The sequence below is a fragment of the Ostrinia furnacalis genome, unplaced genomic scaffold (assembly GCF_004193835.3).
Source record: "Ostrinia furnacalis isolate ACB-3 unplaced genomic scaffold, ASM419383v2 OfSCF4788, whole genome shotgun sequence".
Taxonomy (NCBI): domain Eukaryota; kingdom Metazoa; phylum Arthropoda; class Insecta; order Lepidoptera; family Crambidae; genus Ostrinia; species Ostrinia furnacalis.
Genome location: NW_021135027.1, coordinates 1 through 14,802, shown reverse-complemented (window position 1 = coordinate 14,802; position 14,802 = coordinate 1). Strand labels below are relative to the sequence as shown.

Sequence of the window (14,802 nt, the reverse complement as noted above, 5' to 3'; positions counted from 1 at the left end):
AAGTCTATTTTTTTAAAGTCTATGCTTGTAAGGCCCATTTCTCAGTGTCATTATAATAACATTTATGAATACATCTTTGTTTCCGAATATGTGTTGATTTTATTATGCCTCGTAAAGCAAGCCACCACTACTTAATTTGATAGAAAATAGTGTAAAGCCCGGTCTGTGAGCACGTAGAATTTCGTCCAATGACCCCAAGCTGCCCATCCTTATCGCTCGCGTGTAATTATATTGCTGTCGCGACTGTGCGACGGGCGCCCGCAGTGAGTGTGCGAGCGCGACGGCAACATAATTACGCGCGAACGATAAAGATGGGTAGCTTAGGGTCATTAGACGAAATTCTACGTGCTCGGCGATCAGACTATATATATAGTAGACACATTAATAGCCAATTGACATACTTTTTGATAGATTTCAAAACGTGACTCCCATAGAATTGTATGACAATAGGGACTATGACGTCATCAATCGGGATAACCGCCGTGATATCTTATCGATGTTTTAGACGACAAATGTATGGGCTTATCGCGGAGCGTATTCTAACTAAATTGACTGACAATTTGTTAAAAATTTCAGGGATAGAATAAATTGATTTTCTAGAATTGTTGGAAGAGCAGCCGCCCGGCAAGCGAAAGTTCGTGGGTTCGATTCCCGCCTTAGGCAGTTCGATTTTTTCAAATTATTATATATATTTTGTTTTCAAATAAGTTGAGTCTTGCAAATATTGGTTTTTGGTTACTCAATTGAGTACTTCCTAACTAAATACTACATTTGGGCCTTACCAGACTAAGTGCAACTCTGTTGCCGATTGCGCGTGATCTTTCTGTGAACCGCATCAATCCGGGACCAGCCAGGTGTCGTAGACGTGCCGCCAGTCGATGCCCTTGAAGTAAGGGTGCCGTTTGATCTCGTCTATGCCGTCTTTGCCGGCGCCTAGACGCTCTGAGGGTTCGTAGGTTAATAGCTGAAAGATTAAAGTAAAAAAAGTTATTTAAGTAATTTATTTTCTTTTTCGGCTTTTAAGAAAGACAGCCAAGTACGAGTCAGATTTGACCACCGAGGGTTCAGTATACTGTTCTTAAATAGTTTGTTCCTGAAATTAAGGTTTTCGAGCAAAAAACGGCAAAAAAATTAGTCTTCCAGCAATTTGCCCCTTTTTTTTACTGACATTGTGATCTATCAACGCACAGCCCAAACCATTGGACGGATCGGGCTGACATTTGACATGCAGGTAGATGTTATGACGTAGGCATCCGCAAAAAAGGATTTTACATAACTCCACCCCTATAGTCTTTTTCACCTAAGATGATCCGTATGACGTTTCGAGTTTGAAAGATTTAGAGATGTCACATAACTAAACCATAGCGATTTATCTATCGATTTTTTTCGAAGAGTTAGTAAAACCTACTTTTAGAGAAATATTTTGTATAGGTGTTATTTAACAAAAAACATGTTTTTTTTAATTACAAATATTATTGTAACAATTTTTTATTGATAATATTCAAATTTCATGGTTCGTGTTCAAAAAAACGATTCCTAAAAAGTACTGGTTCTGTTTCTTTAAATTAAAAACTATTAATTTATTTTCAATGCGTTTATTAAAGTCAATAATCGAAAAATATAGTTGATTTTTGTGATATTTTTAATAACTAAGTATTCACTGCAATCGATTAATGAACCGCGGAAATAATCGATTTTATTATACAAGAAATACCCCAGCACTAAATCTATTCCGTTTCACACATTGCGTACAATTAGGGATTGCAATCCAGCGGCGTTTTCAATCCAGCTGGATTCTTGCTGGATTGACTTGAATCCAGCTGGATCCAGCGCGGATCCAGAAAAATGTGAAACGCAAATAAAAGACGACATTTTTAAGACTTTTTTTTATTAAGTAACTAGTTTTCCGCCCATGGCTTCGCCCGCGTTAAAAAAGGGCTGTTTTTAGGGTTTTCCCAGACATTGTTCGTATTTTTCTCGCCGTAAAAACCATCCTTGGACTTCAACGAACATTTAAAAAAATTGGTCCAGGCGTTGTTGAGGTCTGCGCTTACCAACACATTTTGCGATTCATTACTGAGAATGCCCTTTCGGTTTCCACACTGGTCGGTTTTAGGATCATTAAATAGTGAATAGTAGAATGACCACGACCGCTCTGCCAAGAGCGTAACGAGTAAGAAGAAGAAGAAATAGTCATACACCATAGATAAGTGTTAACCTCGCACTCGTCCGGTCTCATATACGCTCATTTCTTTTTACAGTACCTTTTCGTAATCTAATTGACCACTTGGCTTTGGCTGCCATATTATCTTAATTCTTTTTGGCAAAGGAAAATAGACAGTTTTTTTTACTGCTTCTTCATACTTTTTTGGATTTTTCAATCACACTAACGTACCAGTAACTTCGAAGAGGCGCCGTTCAACGCACAAAACAACAGAACGGCAACGTAACCGCGACGTTTTGAAAATGGCGGCAATTCGAAACTAAGCAATAGAAAATTATACGTTTGCGGATCCGCATCGCTGGATCCAGCACTGTATGCTGGATCCAGCATGTTTAAAAAGGCGCTGGATCCAGCTGGATTGCTGTATGCTGGATCCAGCAATTGCAATCCCTACGTACAATAAATAAAAAATATTTTTACATCGTATTTAATTAAAATATAATAAATGTAATAATGAATAGACTCAGATTTTACTATATATTTTAAGACAAGTAGTTTTTTTTTTATTATATTGCTAATAAAATACAAATATTTTTTCAAAAATATTCTGCATATGTAGTATGCGTAATATGGATAACCTTGAAGTGTCATACGGATCATCTTACGTGAAAAAGACTATAAGGGGGTAAACGGGATCCACGCGTACGAAGTCGCAGGCGGCCGCTAGTAAATTATAAATACCTGTGTTAGCAATGATTCCACCTCCACCGGCAATCCGTCGGGTAGTTGTAGTATGGTGTGACTCGTGAAGACACTCCTGTGGTAGTATGATAAAGGCTGAAAAAGAAGATAGATGTTTTATGACTACAAACTCTACAAAGTAATGAATGTACCTACTTAAGCACTAAAGTCCATACTAAAATTATAATTGTTTTCATGAGTTTAAATAGGTATAGAGTGTAGAGATACACAGCATCTATGTAATGAGAGTATTTACTAAGAAACGACACATAAGTCAAGAATTAGACTTAAAAAGTATACATAAGGCCTGTATTAGCTGACTGGATTTCACTTTGATGAAATCCAAATTTCGATGTAAAAAATATTTAGTGCAAAGGTCAGTACCAGTTTTGTAATAGGTGTGTAAAACAAAAAAAAAACGGTCTGTGCTTTTCTCACTTAGCCACTGCCAGTTATCTTATACAATAAGATCTAGACACGCGGCAGCGTGTCAAGCCAAGTTGTAGTAAGAAACTTTTACGTTCCATTTCAATTAATAGAGAAACACGGGTCTCTTCGCGAATTTTTATACGGGTTACTTATTATTTATGTATGAAATACATAGACTACATACTAACTTGACGTTTGGCTGCAATGCTGTAGCTGAGGTTACAAGCAGACTGCTAGTCGCTGAGACCAGTATTTTTCTCTCTATATTAACCTATCTTATATTCTCAAGGTCATTAGTCCATCAAGTACTTATAAATCAAAAATCAAAACTCACCACCCCACAAAGCAGTTCATACATAACGGCTCCAAAACTCCAATAGTCGCACAACTTATCGCTCGACACATCGCGTTCATCCACAATAGTGTTGTAATACAATTCCGGTGCCACATACATGTTGACGTCGCCCGGTTTCGGCCGCGTTTTGGATAGCGCCATGTCCAAGCCGGGGTAGGATATGAAGTAGGTTAGGATCACTTGTCCGTGAGAACCGAGGAGCACGTTTGAAGGGTTTAGGTCCCTGTGAAATAATACAGGGTGTTTTAATTCGAATTTACAGAGTTTAAACTTAAGTGGAGGGTATCTCGGGGCGAAATTAATAAATATATAGCACATGTTTATTTTCCATTGTCTATAAGTGCTTTGTGAAAGCATAATTATAAAAAACTGACTTTTTATGACATTGACCATCTCAAACTGGGAGATTTCGATGAAAAACAAACACACCCTGCGTTTATAAAACCCATGCAGTGTCACTAAAATCATTATTGCTTTAAATAAGCACATATCTTTTTAATATCTTGAACTTCAAATTGAATTTTGAACAATTGTATAGAGAAAAAGACTAAAAATCATTAAAAATACAAGTTCGGCACGACACAATGGACAGTTTGACACCATTCTCCAATAATTCGAAATCACAACTTTCCTAAAAGGACACTTCATTCTGGTCTTAATAACTTAATTAATTTTAAATTACTTGTAAATTACGATTTTTGGTCGCATTGTAATTGAAAAAAGTAGTTTATTTGAGTTGACAAAATAGTGACGTCACTTGCTTGTAGTGCCATACAAAATCTATGGGAGATTTTCGTTTTGACAGTTTTAAAAAGTACGTCAATTGATTGGTGGTGTCAACACGTCTATTTAGGCGATTTATGGCCTGGAAAAGTTTAGAAGCCCAGGTAGCCTAAAAGATATTTTTTGAGACCCCAGCCGGGCTAGGATGCGCTCCGTGATAAAATCTTATCGATGATTTTAGACGACAAATCTATGGGCTTATCGTGTAACATCGATAAAGTGGCGTGATAAACGCTTATCGCGGCGCGCAATGCGCATCTTAGGCCTACAGGCTTCCAGATTTATCTTAGTTATCTTTAGTTAAATAACTACAAACATACCTGCAAATCACTCCACAGTTGTGCAAGCTCTCAATGGCAGTTAGTATTTCAGCCCCCCACTTGCAAACAGCTGATGGCGGTAGAACGTCTTTCGGCCTTGGAGTAAGCTGGAAATTATGCGTAAACTTTAGTAATCTTTAAAAAAAATGAAAATTACTTCTATACATAGTGGAGAACACTATTGTTTCTTGTTGCAAAATAACACCTATTGCCATTTAATAAGATCCTACAGTGTATAGCTTGATGTTTAACTAAGTTGATGATGGTAATTTAGTAATTTTAGTCCATTGTAAGCGATAGTGTATAGAGTCTATAGAGAGAAAGGAGCAGAACAATATTAGTGGTAATAGGTATGGCTTTTATGATCAGTAGGTCTAATATAGCGATATTGTACTTATTAGTGGTAAGTCTAACTACCTGTACCTACCTATGTCTAATGGTTCGAAGGCAATAAATACATTTTTTTATTTTATTTTATTATATGTTTCATGTCAGATTCATAATTTTAGTGTAATTGGTACTACCGTTCTATTACTAAATAAAATAAATAATCGTAATAAACATATGTGATTTAGTTATTTAATTTTTAGCGTTAAGAGTCGCATCTCAAACTGCCCGGCAAGCGGAAGGTCCCGCCTTAGGCAGTTCGATTTTTTCAAGTTATTTATAATTTTCATATGTGATTTATTATACACCAGATATGAACCATACAATGTGGCTATTTTAAATACACTGATCTATAAATCGTGATTCCTTGCCCGTTAATACGTTAGATGTCACTTGTAGGTTATGTTATTTAAAGTTTTTTTTTATTGATGATAATTTAATGATGATGATGTTATGTTTACAAATAATGTATTTTAAAGAGTTTCAAGTGCATTAAAAATATCTAAACAATACTTACTCGATTAAGATTTGGTGTAACAACGTCTCTCCTCTCAGAGTTATCAATGTTCACTTTATCACCCACTTTGGTATCGTCTTTACCTTTCATCTCACTCAACACTTTGTCAACATTCTTCAACAATTTCTGAGAATTCGACACTATTTCGTTCACACTAAGGTCTGAATTGTCCAAAACGGTTGTTTCTACTTCATTATTGTTAACTATTTCTTCATTTATTTCTACATTAACATCTGTTACTTCAACTTTGTCTTCAATATTATCGTTTTCGACATCAATTGTTTTGATTTTCGGTTCGGAGAATACGTTTTCCAAATTGACCTCTCTTGCTGGGGTATTAGGGATGGATTTCGCGTAGTTTTTGATGTAATCGAATAGTTTTTCGCCTGGGGCGTAGGATAGTATTAGAAATATTAGGTTGTTAGTTTCTATGAACGCGTGGAGGGGCACCATGTATGGTATAACGGTTGGTAAAACTGGTTCGCGGGTTTCTTTGGTACGTTGCAGGAAATATTCGTCGAATTCAGTTAAATTGTGCGGTATTTTTTGGATGACCTGTAATGAAATAAAAAATGAATAAATAAGTACTCTTTAAAACTAATAGATACTTTTTATTGTACAATAAACAAATGACAGTCTATTGAAACACAATTTCTGTACCACTTAGAAATTGGATGCAGAATCTTTAAATTGAGATACAAGATAGTATTTAATTTAAATTCTAGATGCTTTTTTAAAAAAGAGTCGGTTTTATTCTGCCACGTTACTGAAACCTAGCTTTTTACATTTTAGTTTTTTTTTATTATTATCACTGAATGAGTTTTGATTTTCATATTGCAGATTTCCTGATAACAAAAAATGTCTTAAAAAAGCGTCTACATTCTAAAGAATTTGAACATCTCACCTTCATAGCATAGCAAGTCTGTTCCTCCCTATGCAGAACTAGCATAATACTTGAACTTAGAACAGCCAACACCCTGTATAGCGCTAAGTCTTCGTACGGCCGCTTGAGCATAGCGGCCGGTAGGGGGCAGTGCAGAGGTTTTAATGTTGTGTCTCGCTCTGGCAGCAGCTGGGGGAGAGAGACGGGTATATTATTATTTTTGACGTTAATCAATAGTATTAATGAATCGATTTATCTCGAAGTCGGAGCTTATTAGGACACTCATTCATCTTTGTATTTATATTTTGATACATAATCTTTTTATTTATATTTTGATACATAATATGCTATGAATGACCCACGAGGGTTTCCCATGAAAATAGGGTTACCATACTTACCATAGTTCAGATATTTAAATTATTTTCAGGATTGCAGTCAAATTATAAGAATCTCAAGATATTTTGATGTTTAATAAATCATCTTTAGAGACAACTAAAACAAATTATCAGGAATTCGAAATTAATCAAGCCTTTTATCTCCAGACTTTTCTTTTTCATGTAGTTATTTACCTTCTTTAATACTATACTTCTGTGTCTGTCTGTTAATCGTTATTTATATTTAGTAAAATATTTGTAAAGAGGTTGCTCTATGACGGCTGCTATAAGACTATAAAGTCTATGTTTTATCTAACAAAATTAATGATTAAAACCTTTTTTTATGCAAGACTAGGCAGGTATTTGACCGCAATCGCACCTGGTGTTAAGTGAGATGTAGTCTAGGATGGTACATATTTTATCTGCCTTTATCTTAAGTACAACACAAATAACCCAAATACTCACGCTTTGCTCGTTATCACAGAGATGGTTCTTGTAGATGGCTTCGGCGTAGGACAAGTACTTGTTCGTCTTCTCCTTGATGAGGGCCCTCCTCTGAGGGTCCGAGTCACCTGGAAATAGAGAAATCAGAAATATAAAAAATCACAAATTACATAGTGTGCACACGGCCACACTGTTAACTATCCATTTCCGTTTTTGCATTCGCTCTCATCAAATGGTGATTCTTTGCGATAGAACGAGACGACATGACAGGCAATGGATAGTTAACCGTCGGCCGTTTGGTGAAGTGGTTTCGGAACGGACTACTATGCCGAGAGGTCCCAGGTTCGATTCCCGGCCGGGCAGAAATTGAAATGATGAATTTTAATTTCTATGAATTTTAATTTCTGTGTCGGGTCTGGATGTTACTATGTATAATATGTATGTATTTACAAAAAAAAAAGTATTTAAGTATGTTTATATCCGTTGTCTAGTACCCATAGTACAAGCTTTGCTTAGTTTGGGACTAGAAGCGTAGTGTAAAATGTCCAAGGATATTTAAGGATATTTAGTTAACACTGTTGCCGATGGTACAGTGGTGACACTTTCAATTAAGTTAAATCTAATTATAGATGACCTACACTGAACTGTCCCACCTAACTCATTGACAGGGGGGCGCCACCATCGTTCAACTATATAGTTTCCATCATGGCAAAAATCGGAACCAGCGATCCGGTATTGACGGTGGCGCCCCATGTCCATGTCACAGGTGGGACAGTTCAGTGTATTGGGTCTTTAAGCATGTTTTTAATTTCTGACATAAATGGGCTAGTGCTGAGAAGAAGCAGCGTAAGAAACTCATCCACACTCACAGTATATGAAAATCCAAGTCTTAAGAGGGGCACCATAAGTTATTTTTTACCTGTAGTTTTATAAGTAATCGCCTTTTTATTTCCATATTCCAGCACATAATCGCACAAATACACAAAATCCATGTCTGTTGACCAGCCTAGACGTCAAACATGACAATTGTAAGGCTGTGGCCTGACTGAGAGCTTCTATTGCACTAGTTCCAAATAGAGACTTCAGATACACGTCGACTGATATTTTGTTGTCAGACAAAAGCATTTTTTTGTATGAACAATGTTGGCGGAAGAAGCTGTTTTGTTGGAGACCTTGTACTACGGAAATGCTTCCTTCCTTGTTTCTTTTTATTTTGAGTAGTATGTTTTGATTCTTCCAAATGTTGTTTTTTTAGGCGAGTAATTAAACAACAAGTAGTCGTTTATTCTACATTAGTATAAGTAATGAATGGCTTTAAATTAAAATTAGTTATTTCCATAAAAATAATTTTCTTACACATTTAGTATGCCTGACTACAGAAAGCTGTGACGTCACTGGTTCACTGAATTTTTAAGTACCAAAATGTAATTAATTTTTAAATATTAATAACAAGTCTATTTTAAAAACACTAAAAGTATTTGAGTTTTTGGAGTAAGAATGAGGTTTTATTTTAGAGAAGTAAGTAAGTATATTCGTACTGTTTTGACTGGTTGGGTTTTTATTGGTAGTCAAGCTGTAGATCCTGGCTACACAGGAGTTGCAGCGGTGGGAACGACAGGTGGGAATAGACTCGTCGTACTAGTTTTCCGCTTAAAGTCAAGCCACAGCCCTAGAAGCTGATAATACGTTATCGACATGTTATCATTATTTATCGCGACCCTACGATATCCAGCCGAGATCTATCGATGAATCACTGTTTTACAAGCACTAAAACAATGTTTGAAATACATTATGTACTTGAGTTTGTCAGATTTCACCATTCACATCTTTATGGCTTCATATTTGACAAGTTTCAAGGGGTAGGCGAATTTGAATCTTATGAATCAGAGGTTGTGGTTCAGTTTTAGGGACACTGATGTAGAATTTATTCGAACGTAATATAAATTGTGTCAACTCTGGATGTCATTTTGAGAAATGGGTCAAAACAGTTCAGTTTTCTAACTTCTTCAATACGGAGAAGTTAACATTTTGTTTAGTCTGATGGGTTTGACTTTGAGATGGGTCTTTTTATTTCTATTTGTGCCATTATAAGAGACACTTGCTAGCTTGGAACACCTATTTTAATGCACTATCATAAGACAAAATAAGGCAAAAAGAATATTTATAATAAACTTGTCGGTTTTATACACATTCGCATTTTGATAGTTAAACTTAATGGGCGTTAATCACTTGTTTAAATTGACATTTGATTTGGAAATGTCATTTCCATACTAAATGTCAATTTAAACATTATAATACAAAAAATATGTACTCACTTTGAACACCAATCAGCATCTTCTCTATACCAGACTTGTAACACTCGAATGCCCTTTGGAAGTCTCCCATATTCTCGCACCGCGCCGCCAAATTCAGCATATACCCCGCCTCAAACACGTAACTATCTTCCGTCTTCGTCTTACACTCCACGTTAGAAAGAGACAGCACACTCCGTTTGCTGTACAAAGACAACTTCGAGCTGCTTCGTCTTTCAATCTCATTCACTGACGTCATAGAACCATAGACGTTCGACGCTAGTGACGTAGTCTCCGAATCTGTGTTGCCACTTCTGGGCATAGTGTGGTAATCTTCAAACGTAGAAGTCGATGGTGCATCGAAAAGGATCAAATCTGGCAAGACATTCTTTCTGACGCATGGTCTCGGCTTGTCTATGGTTACTTTGCTTAGTTCATCATAGAGGTCGCTGTTTATGCTGTCCAAAGAATTTATAGACTCGAAACTATCTGCTGCGGATAGTTTTTGGTCTGGGGACTGACGGATTTCGACGTCGGCTGCTTCGTATATCGGTATTTGGGATATGAAGTCTGTTTCGTCTATGGATAGCTGGTCTGTGGTCTGTGGCGCTTGCTGTGGCCTCGCTGGATGTAGAAAAAAGGTATATTAAAGACAAGAACATAATGACAGTCAAGAATAACCTTAGGTAGTTTCTAATAACGCCCAAAATACAAATTCAAAAAGTGTATAACTGTATAGGTATCTTTATTCTAAACAGAATGATTTATAAACCTGTTTTCATTTTATTTAAGGAAACTTGTATACTTTTAAACTTTTGCGTTGGACTTTGCAACGTAGAAATAAGGAAAACTTGGTCCAAAACTCGGAAGTGTAAAAGTAATCAACATTTTATCATCAGACATTCTATTCGTTTAAAATTTAAATGAGCTCATAAAAGTAAAGATTGTAACATATGACCAGTAGAAAGAATGAAACTAGAGCATCTTATGAAACCGCATTTCATTTTTAGTATAGCTCGCTCAACGAAAGTTGAGGCGAATAAATATTCACACTGATGTAATATTTGAATAGAGAACACAAACAAGACATTCATTTAAGATCAAATAGATCATTTTTTCGAAAACTTATCGATACATCTATGTGAACCGTACGAAACATACCCAGCACTAGTCACATTCGTTTGACAGCCGTCATTCTAATCAAGCTATATTGGATAGACTATAGCAACTTCGCAAGCCAGACAGAGCATTTGTCAGATACAAATATACTGGTCATCACAAAAATCGGCCCACCTACGTTTTACAGGAAAACTCGTTTCTACTGACACAATCATGGTGCCCCAACAATATTGGTGTTATTTGAAAGCCCAATAAATATCCTTAATGAAAAACACATTTAATTTCTTAATAAACGATTAACATAAACGCGATATACAATCAATGTGACTTGAAACCTAACTTTGGGCTCACCTCTGGGATCAATTAGATCAATTTTTATGGTTATAAAACCAAATAATGATCTCACGTGTCCTCTTTAACAGATGGAGAGCGATTAATGCCAACTTAACAGTATTAAAACCATAAAAGTTGGCTCAAGCGTAACTACCTATTTTTTGAAGAAGTGACTCTGGATCCTTAAAGATACATTTTTGGGGTAAAAAGTTAAAAACCTTTCGTTTAATGAAATGAACTTTAGAACTAGGCTTTCAAATGGTGCCAACATTTGTGGGAAGTGGGAATGCATACGTTTGAAAGTGCTTGTCGCGGGAGGGTCGATTTTTTTGATGACCAGTTGCTTGTGTTGATGGCCTCAACTCTCGTTGCGCCACCTATATACGAGTATGTGCCAAGTCTAAATTAAAATAATCACTACATTATAAAATATAGTCGCTTTCCTGTCTGTCTGTATCGGGCTGAAATTTGGCATGCAGGTAGATGTTATGACGTAGGTAGGCATCCGCTAAGAAAGGATTTTACGAAACTCCACCCCTAAGGGGGCGTCCATTAATTACGTGAGACTTTTAGGGGGGGGACTTAATATCACGTAATTTTTTTCCACTGCATTTCACTGCACTCCGTCTGCATTTGTGAACACAGGCCCAGTTTTTTGATCCGCAGTTTGCTAACCAATGCTTAAATATTAACAAAATGTAAACTAATAGTTAAAAATTGTACTAAAAGTAAAAAAAAAACTGGGCCTATATTGTTTTGTTTTTCATTTCAGTTAATTTTTTTACGCAGGTCGTGTTTTTTTTTATAAAATCTAATATTTTCGAAGCATGGATTATCTCATTTACATTGCAAATAGGCATTTTGGAAAATCTCATGTGAGATTAGGGGGTGGGGGAGGGGGTCTGGCAAAATCTCATGAAATCTCACCAAGGGTGGGGGGCTAAAATATAGCCAAATTTGTCTCGCGTAAATGGACGCTCCCTAAGGGGGTAAAACGGGATCGCAGTCGCAGGCGGCCGCTAGTATCTAATAATTAGAGAGCTTGTGCTCGTGTGTCCTGCAGTGAAGACTAAATGACCTGATGGTGACTCACCACTATGTGCAGGGCTCCTCGCATCGTCATCGTCGGTCTGGTACTCCAAAGGAGGCGTCTCCTCGATAGGCAGGTGGAGTGAGGACCTGATCGCGTTGATGACGCTTCCAGCTTGGGGCTCCGGCTCGGGGTAGCCTGTCTGTGAAAGGGTGGTAAATTAGTGCCTCTTAACCTCAAGCAATCTTTAAATAAATAAATAAATCTTTGGACAATTTCACACAGCGCCAGCTAGCCCCAAAGTAAGCAACTTAATGCTTGTGTTATGGGTGCTAGCTTAACGGATATACTACTTATATACTTTTTTTTTAAATACATACATATTATACATAGTAACACCCAGACCCGTCACAGAAATTGAAATTCATCATTTCAATTTCTGCCCGGCCGGGAATCGAACCCGGGACCTCTCGGCATAGTAGTCCGCTCTGAACCACTACACCAAACGGCCGACATGTCCGAAATGCCCATTAAATTCCTCTAGATTCTAGATTTGCCCATTAAATTCCTCTAGATTCTAGATTTGCCCATTAAATTCCTCTAGATTCTAGATTTGCCCATTAAATTCCTCTAGATTCTAGATTTGCCCATTAAATTCCTCTAGATTCTAGATTAGCCCATTAAATTCCTCTAGATGCTAAACTGTACAAATATGTATACTGTAACTTTAACGAAACATTGGCGAAATCGTGTTTTTTTATGCATAACAACGCAGGTATTTGACCACAATCGCACCTGATGTTAAGTGGGATGCAGTCTAGGATGGTACATATCTGCCCTGTAGGTAAGTGCCTATTCACTCTCGCCTTGAAAAGGTTCACAAAACCAAGTCATTGCATTGTTTCTTTAACATTTAACATTGGAAACACCAGTGTTCTTCAAATATGCACCATTATGATTAATTTTGAAAAGTAAATAAAGTAATTTTAGAGCGCCATCTTGTTCTAAAATAATCACTATAAAAGTTTTTAACAATAACAACAAGGAACTAAAAGAAGAATTTTCTTTAATAAAATATTACCTTAATTTGAAATTAACATAGTAATTAGAAAAGTTTTTGCGAAAATTTACACTCAGTTAAATAAGCGTCAGTGAAATAAGCTAAATAAATGAATTAAAAAACTAAATTACCTGCAGAAAATTAACAAAATCCGTACTGGTGAACAGTAGCTTGTGTTCAGCGACGAACTCCAACAATGTCTTGGTGGTCTTCGCGCGTTCCTCTATCACCTGAAACGGAACATTTACATTAATTACCAATTAGCGGTGAAAGTGAGCGTAAACGTTGCGGTGCCGACTGAGGCATGACGTAATTTCATCTTGAATTCATTATGTATGATAGACAGGCATCGCAGACAAAATAATCTTTTATTTAGGCTGAGGTTTTTTTTTGTCGCCAAGGAAATTCTTTGCACCGTCACCACTGCCGGGGGACAGAGTGGTGTGTGGGACTCCCGGCGCTGCTCCGTCCTGAAAAGGCAGGCTGAGTTTTTTTTTGCATTAACTTACTTTAACTGTAACTATAACAATAATCGGTGTTTTTGTATGGTGTTTGACAGATTTTTGACGTTTGTTAAAGTTAAAGTAAGATGGTGCAACTCAGCCTAAAGATATTAAATATTAATTTGCAGCTGATTGCTGCTGGACTCAGTGAACCTCGTAATACAAGCATATTGTGCTGGCAGTGGGAAACCGCGTAGGTGACTGCACCAGGCAGTCTGCCAACAGAGAGATGGCGGGGGATAAGAAGTCCATTCTGCCACTATTCTTACCTCTTGAAGTACACTCAACATCAAATAAACCGCACCTTCCGCGACGCGAACTTTAAAGATTTTCTTCTGACACAATCATAGTACCCCAACAATATTGGTGTTATTTGAAAGCCCAATAAATATCCTTAAAGAAAAATACATTTCATTTCTAAATAAATGATTAACATATACCATAAATGTGACTTGAAAATAGACCTCACTTTGGGCTTCCCTCTGGGATCAATTAGACCAATTTTTATGGTTATAAAACCAAATAAAGATCTCACGTGTCCTCTTTAACAGATGGATAGCGATTAATCCCAACTTAACAGTTTTATAGTAATAAAAAATGGCTATAGCGTAACTACCTATTTTTTGAAGAAGTGACTCTGGATCCTTATAAAGACACATTTTTGGGGTAAAAACCTTTCCTTTAATGAAATGAAGTTTAGAACTAGGCTTTCAAATGGTACCAATGTTGGTGGGAAGTGGGGATGCATACGTTTGATAAGTGCTTGTCGCGGGAGGTGCGATTTATTTGATGCCGAGTGTAGTTGTGCCTCTGCAGTGGCGGGAACTATTATATCAAACTGCTATATCTACAGCTCCCAGTGTGTGCAGTGCTATATTTCAGCCAGTCATAGACTTAGTTGTCTTCATCACACAGTTACTTCATCTTTAGTCTATTCTGCCACTTTCTTACCTCTTGCTGAAAGCGCTTGAAGTAACTGTGCCTCTGCAGTGGCGGGAATGTCCCTCGGAGCCGCAGGCCGGCGTGCAGCGATCGCATGCTCGTAGCGCTAGTGCTGTCTTAGCGAGTG

The 14,802-nt window shown here is 37.0% G+C and overlaps 1 protein-coding gene across 1 annotated transcript; it reads right to left on the bottom strand.

Moving 5' to 3' along the window:
* Positions 1-344: 344 nt before the first annotated feature.
* On the bottom strand, positions 345-14,774 carry LOC114360008 (ribosomal protein S6 kinase-like 1; the record flags this gene model as incomplete). The annotated part of the gene is made up of 11 exons (XM_028314558.1): positions 345-964; positions 2,906-3,001; positions 3,669-3,912; positions 4,793-4,899; positions 5,697-6,251; positions 6,601-6,768; positions 7,419-7,525; positions 9,713-10,312; positions 12,234-12,372; positions 13,362-13,460; positions 14,685-14,774. Coding segments are annotated over 11 exons (2,334 nt in total), but the record flags the coding sequence as incomplete, so codon positions are not given.
* Between the last annotated feature and the right edge of the window lie 28 nt (positions 14,775-14,802).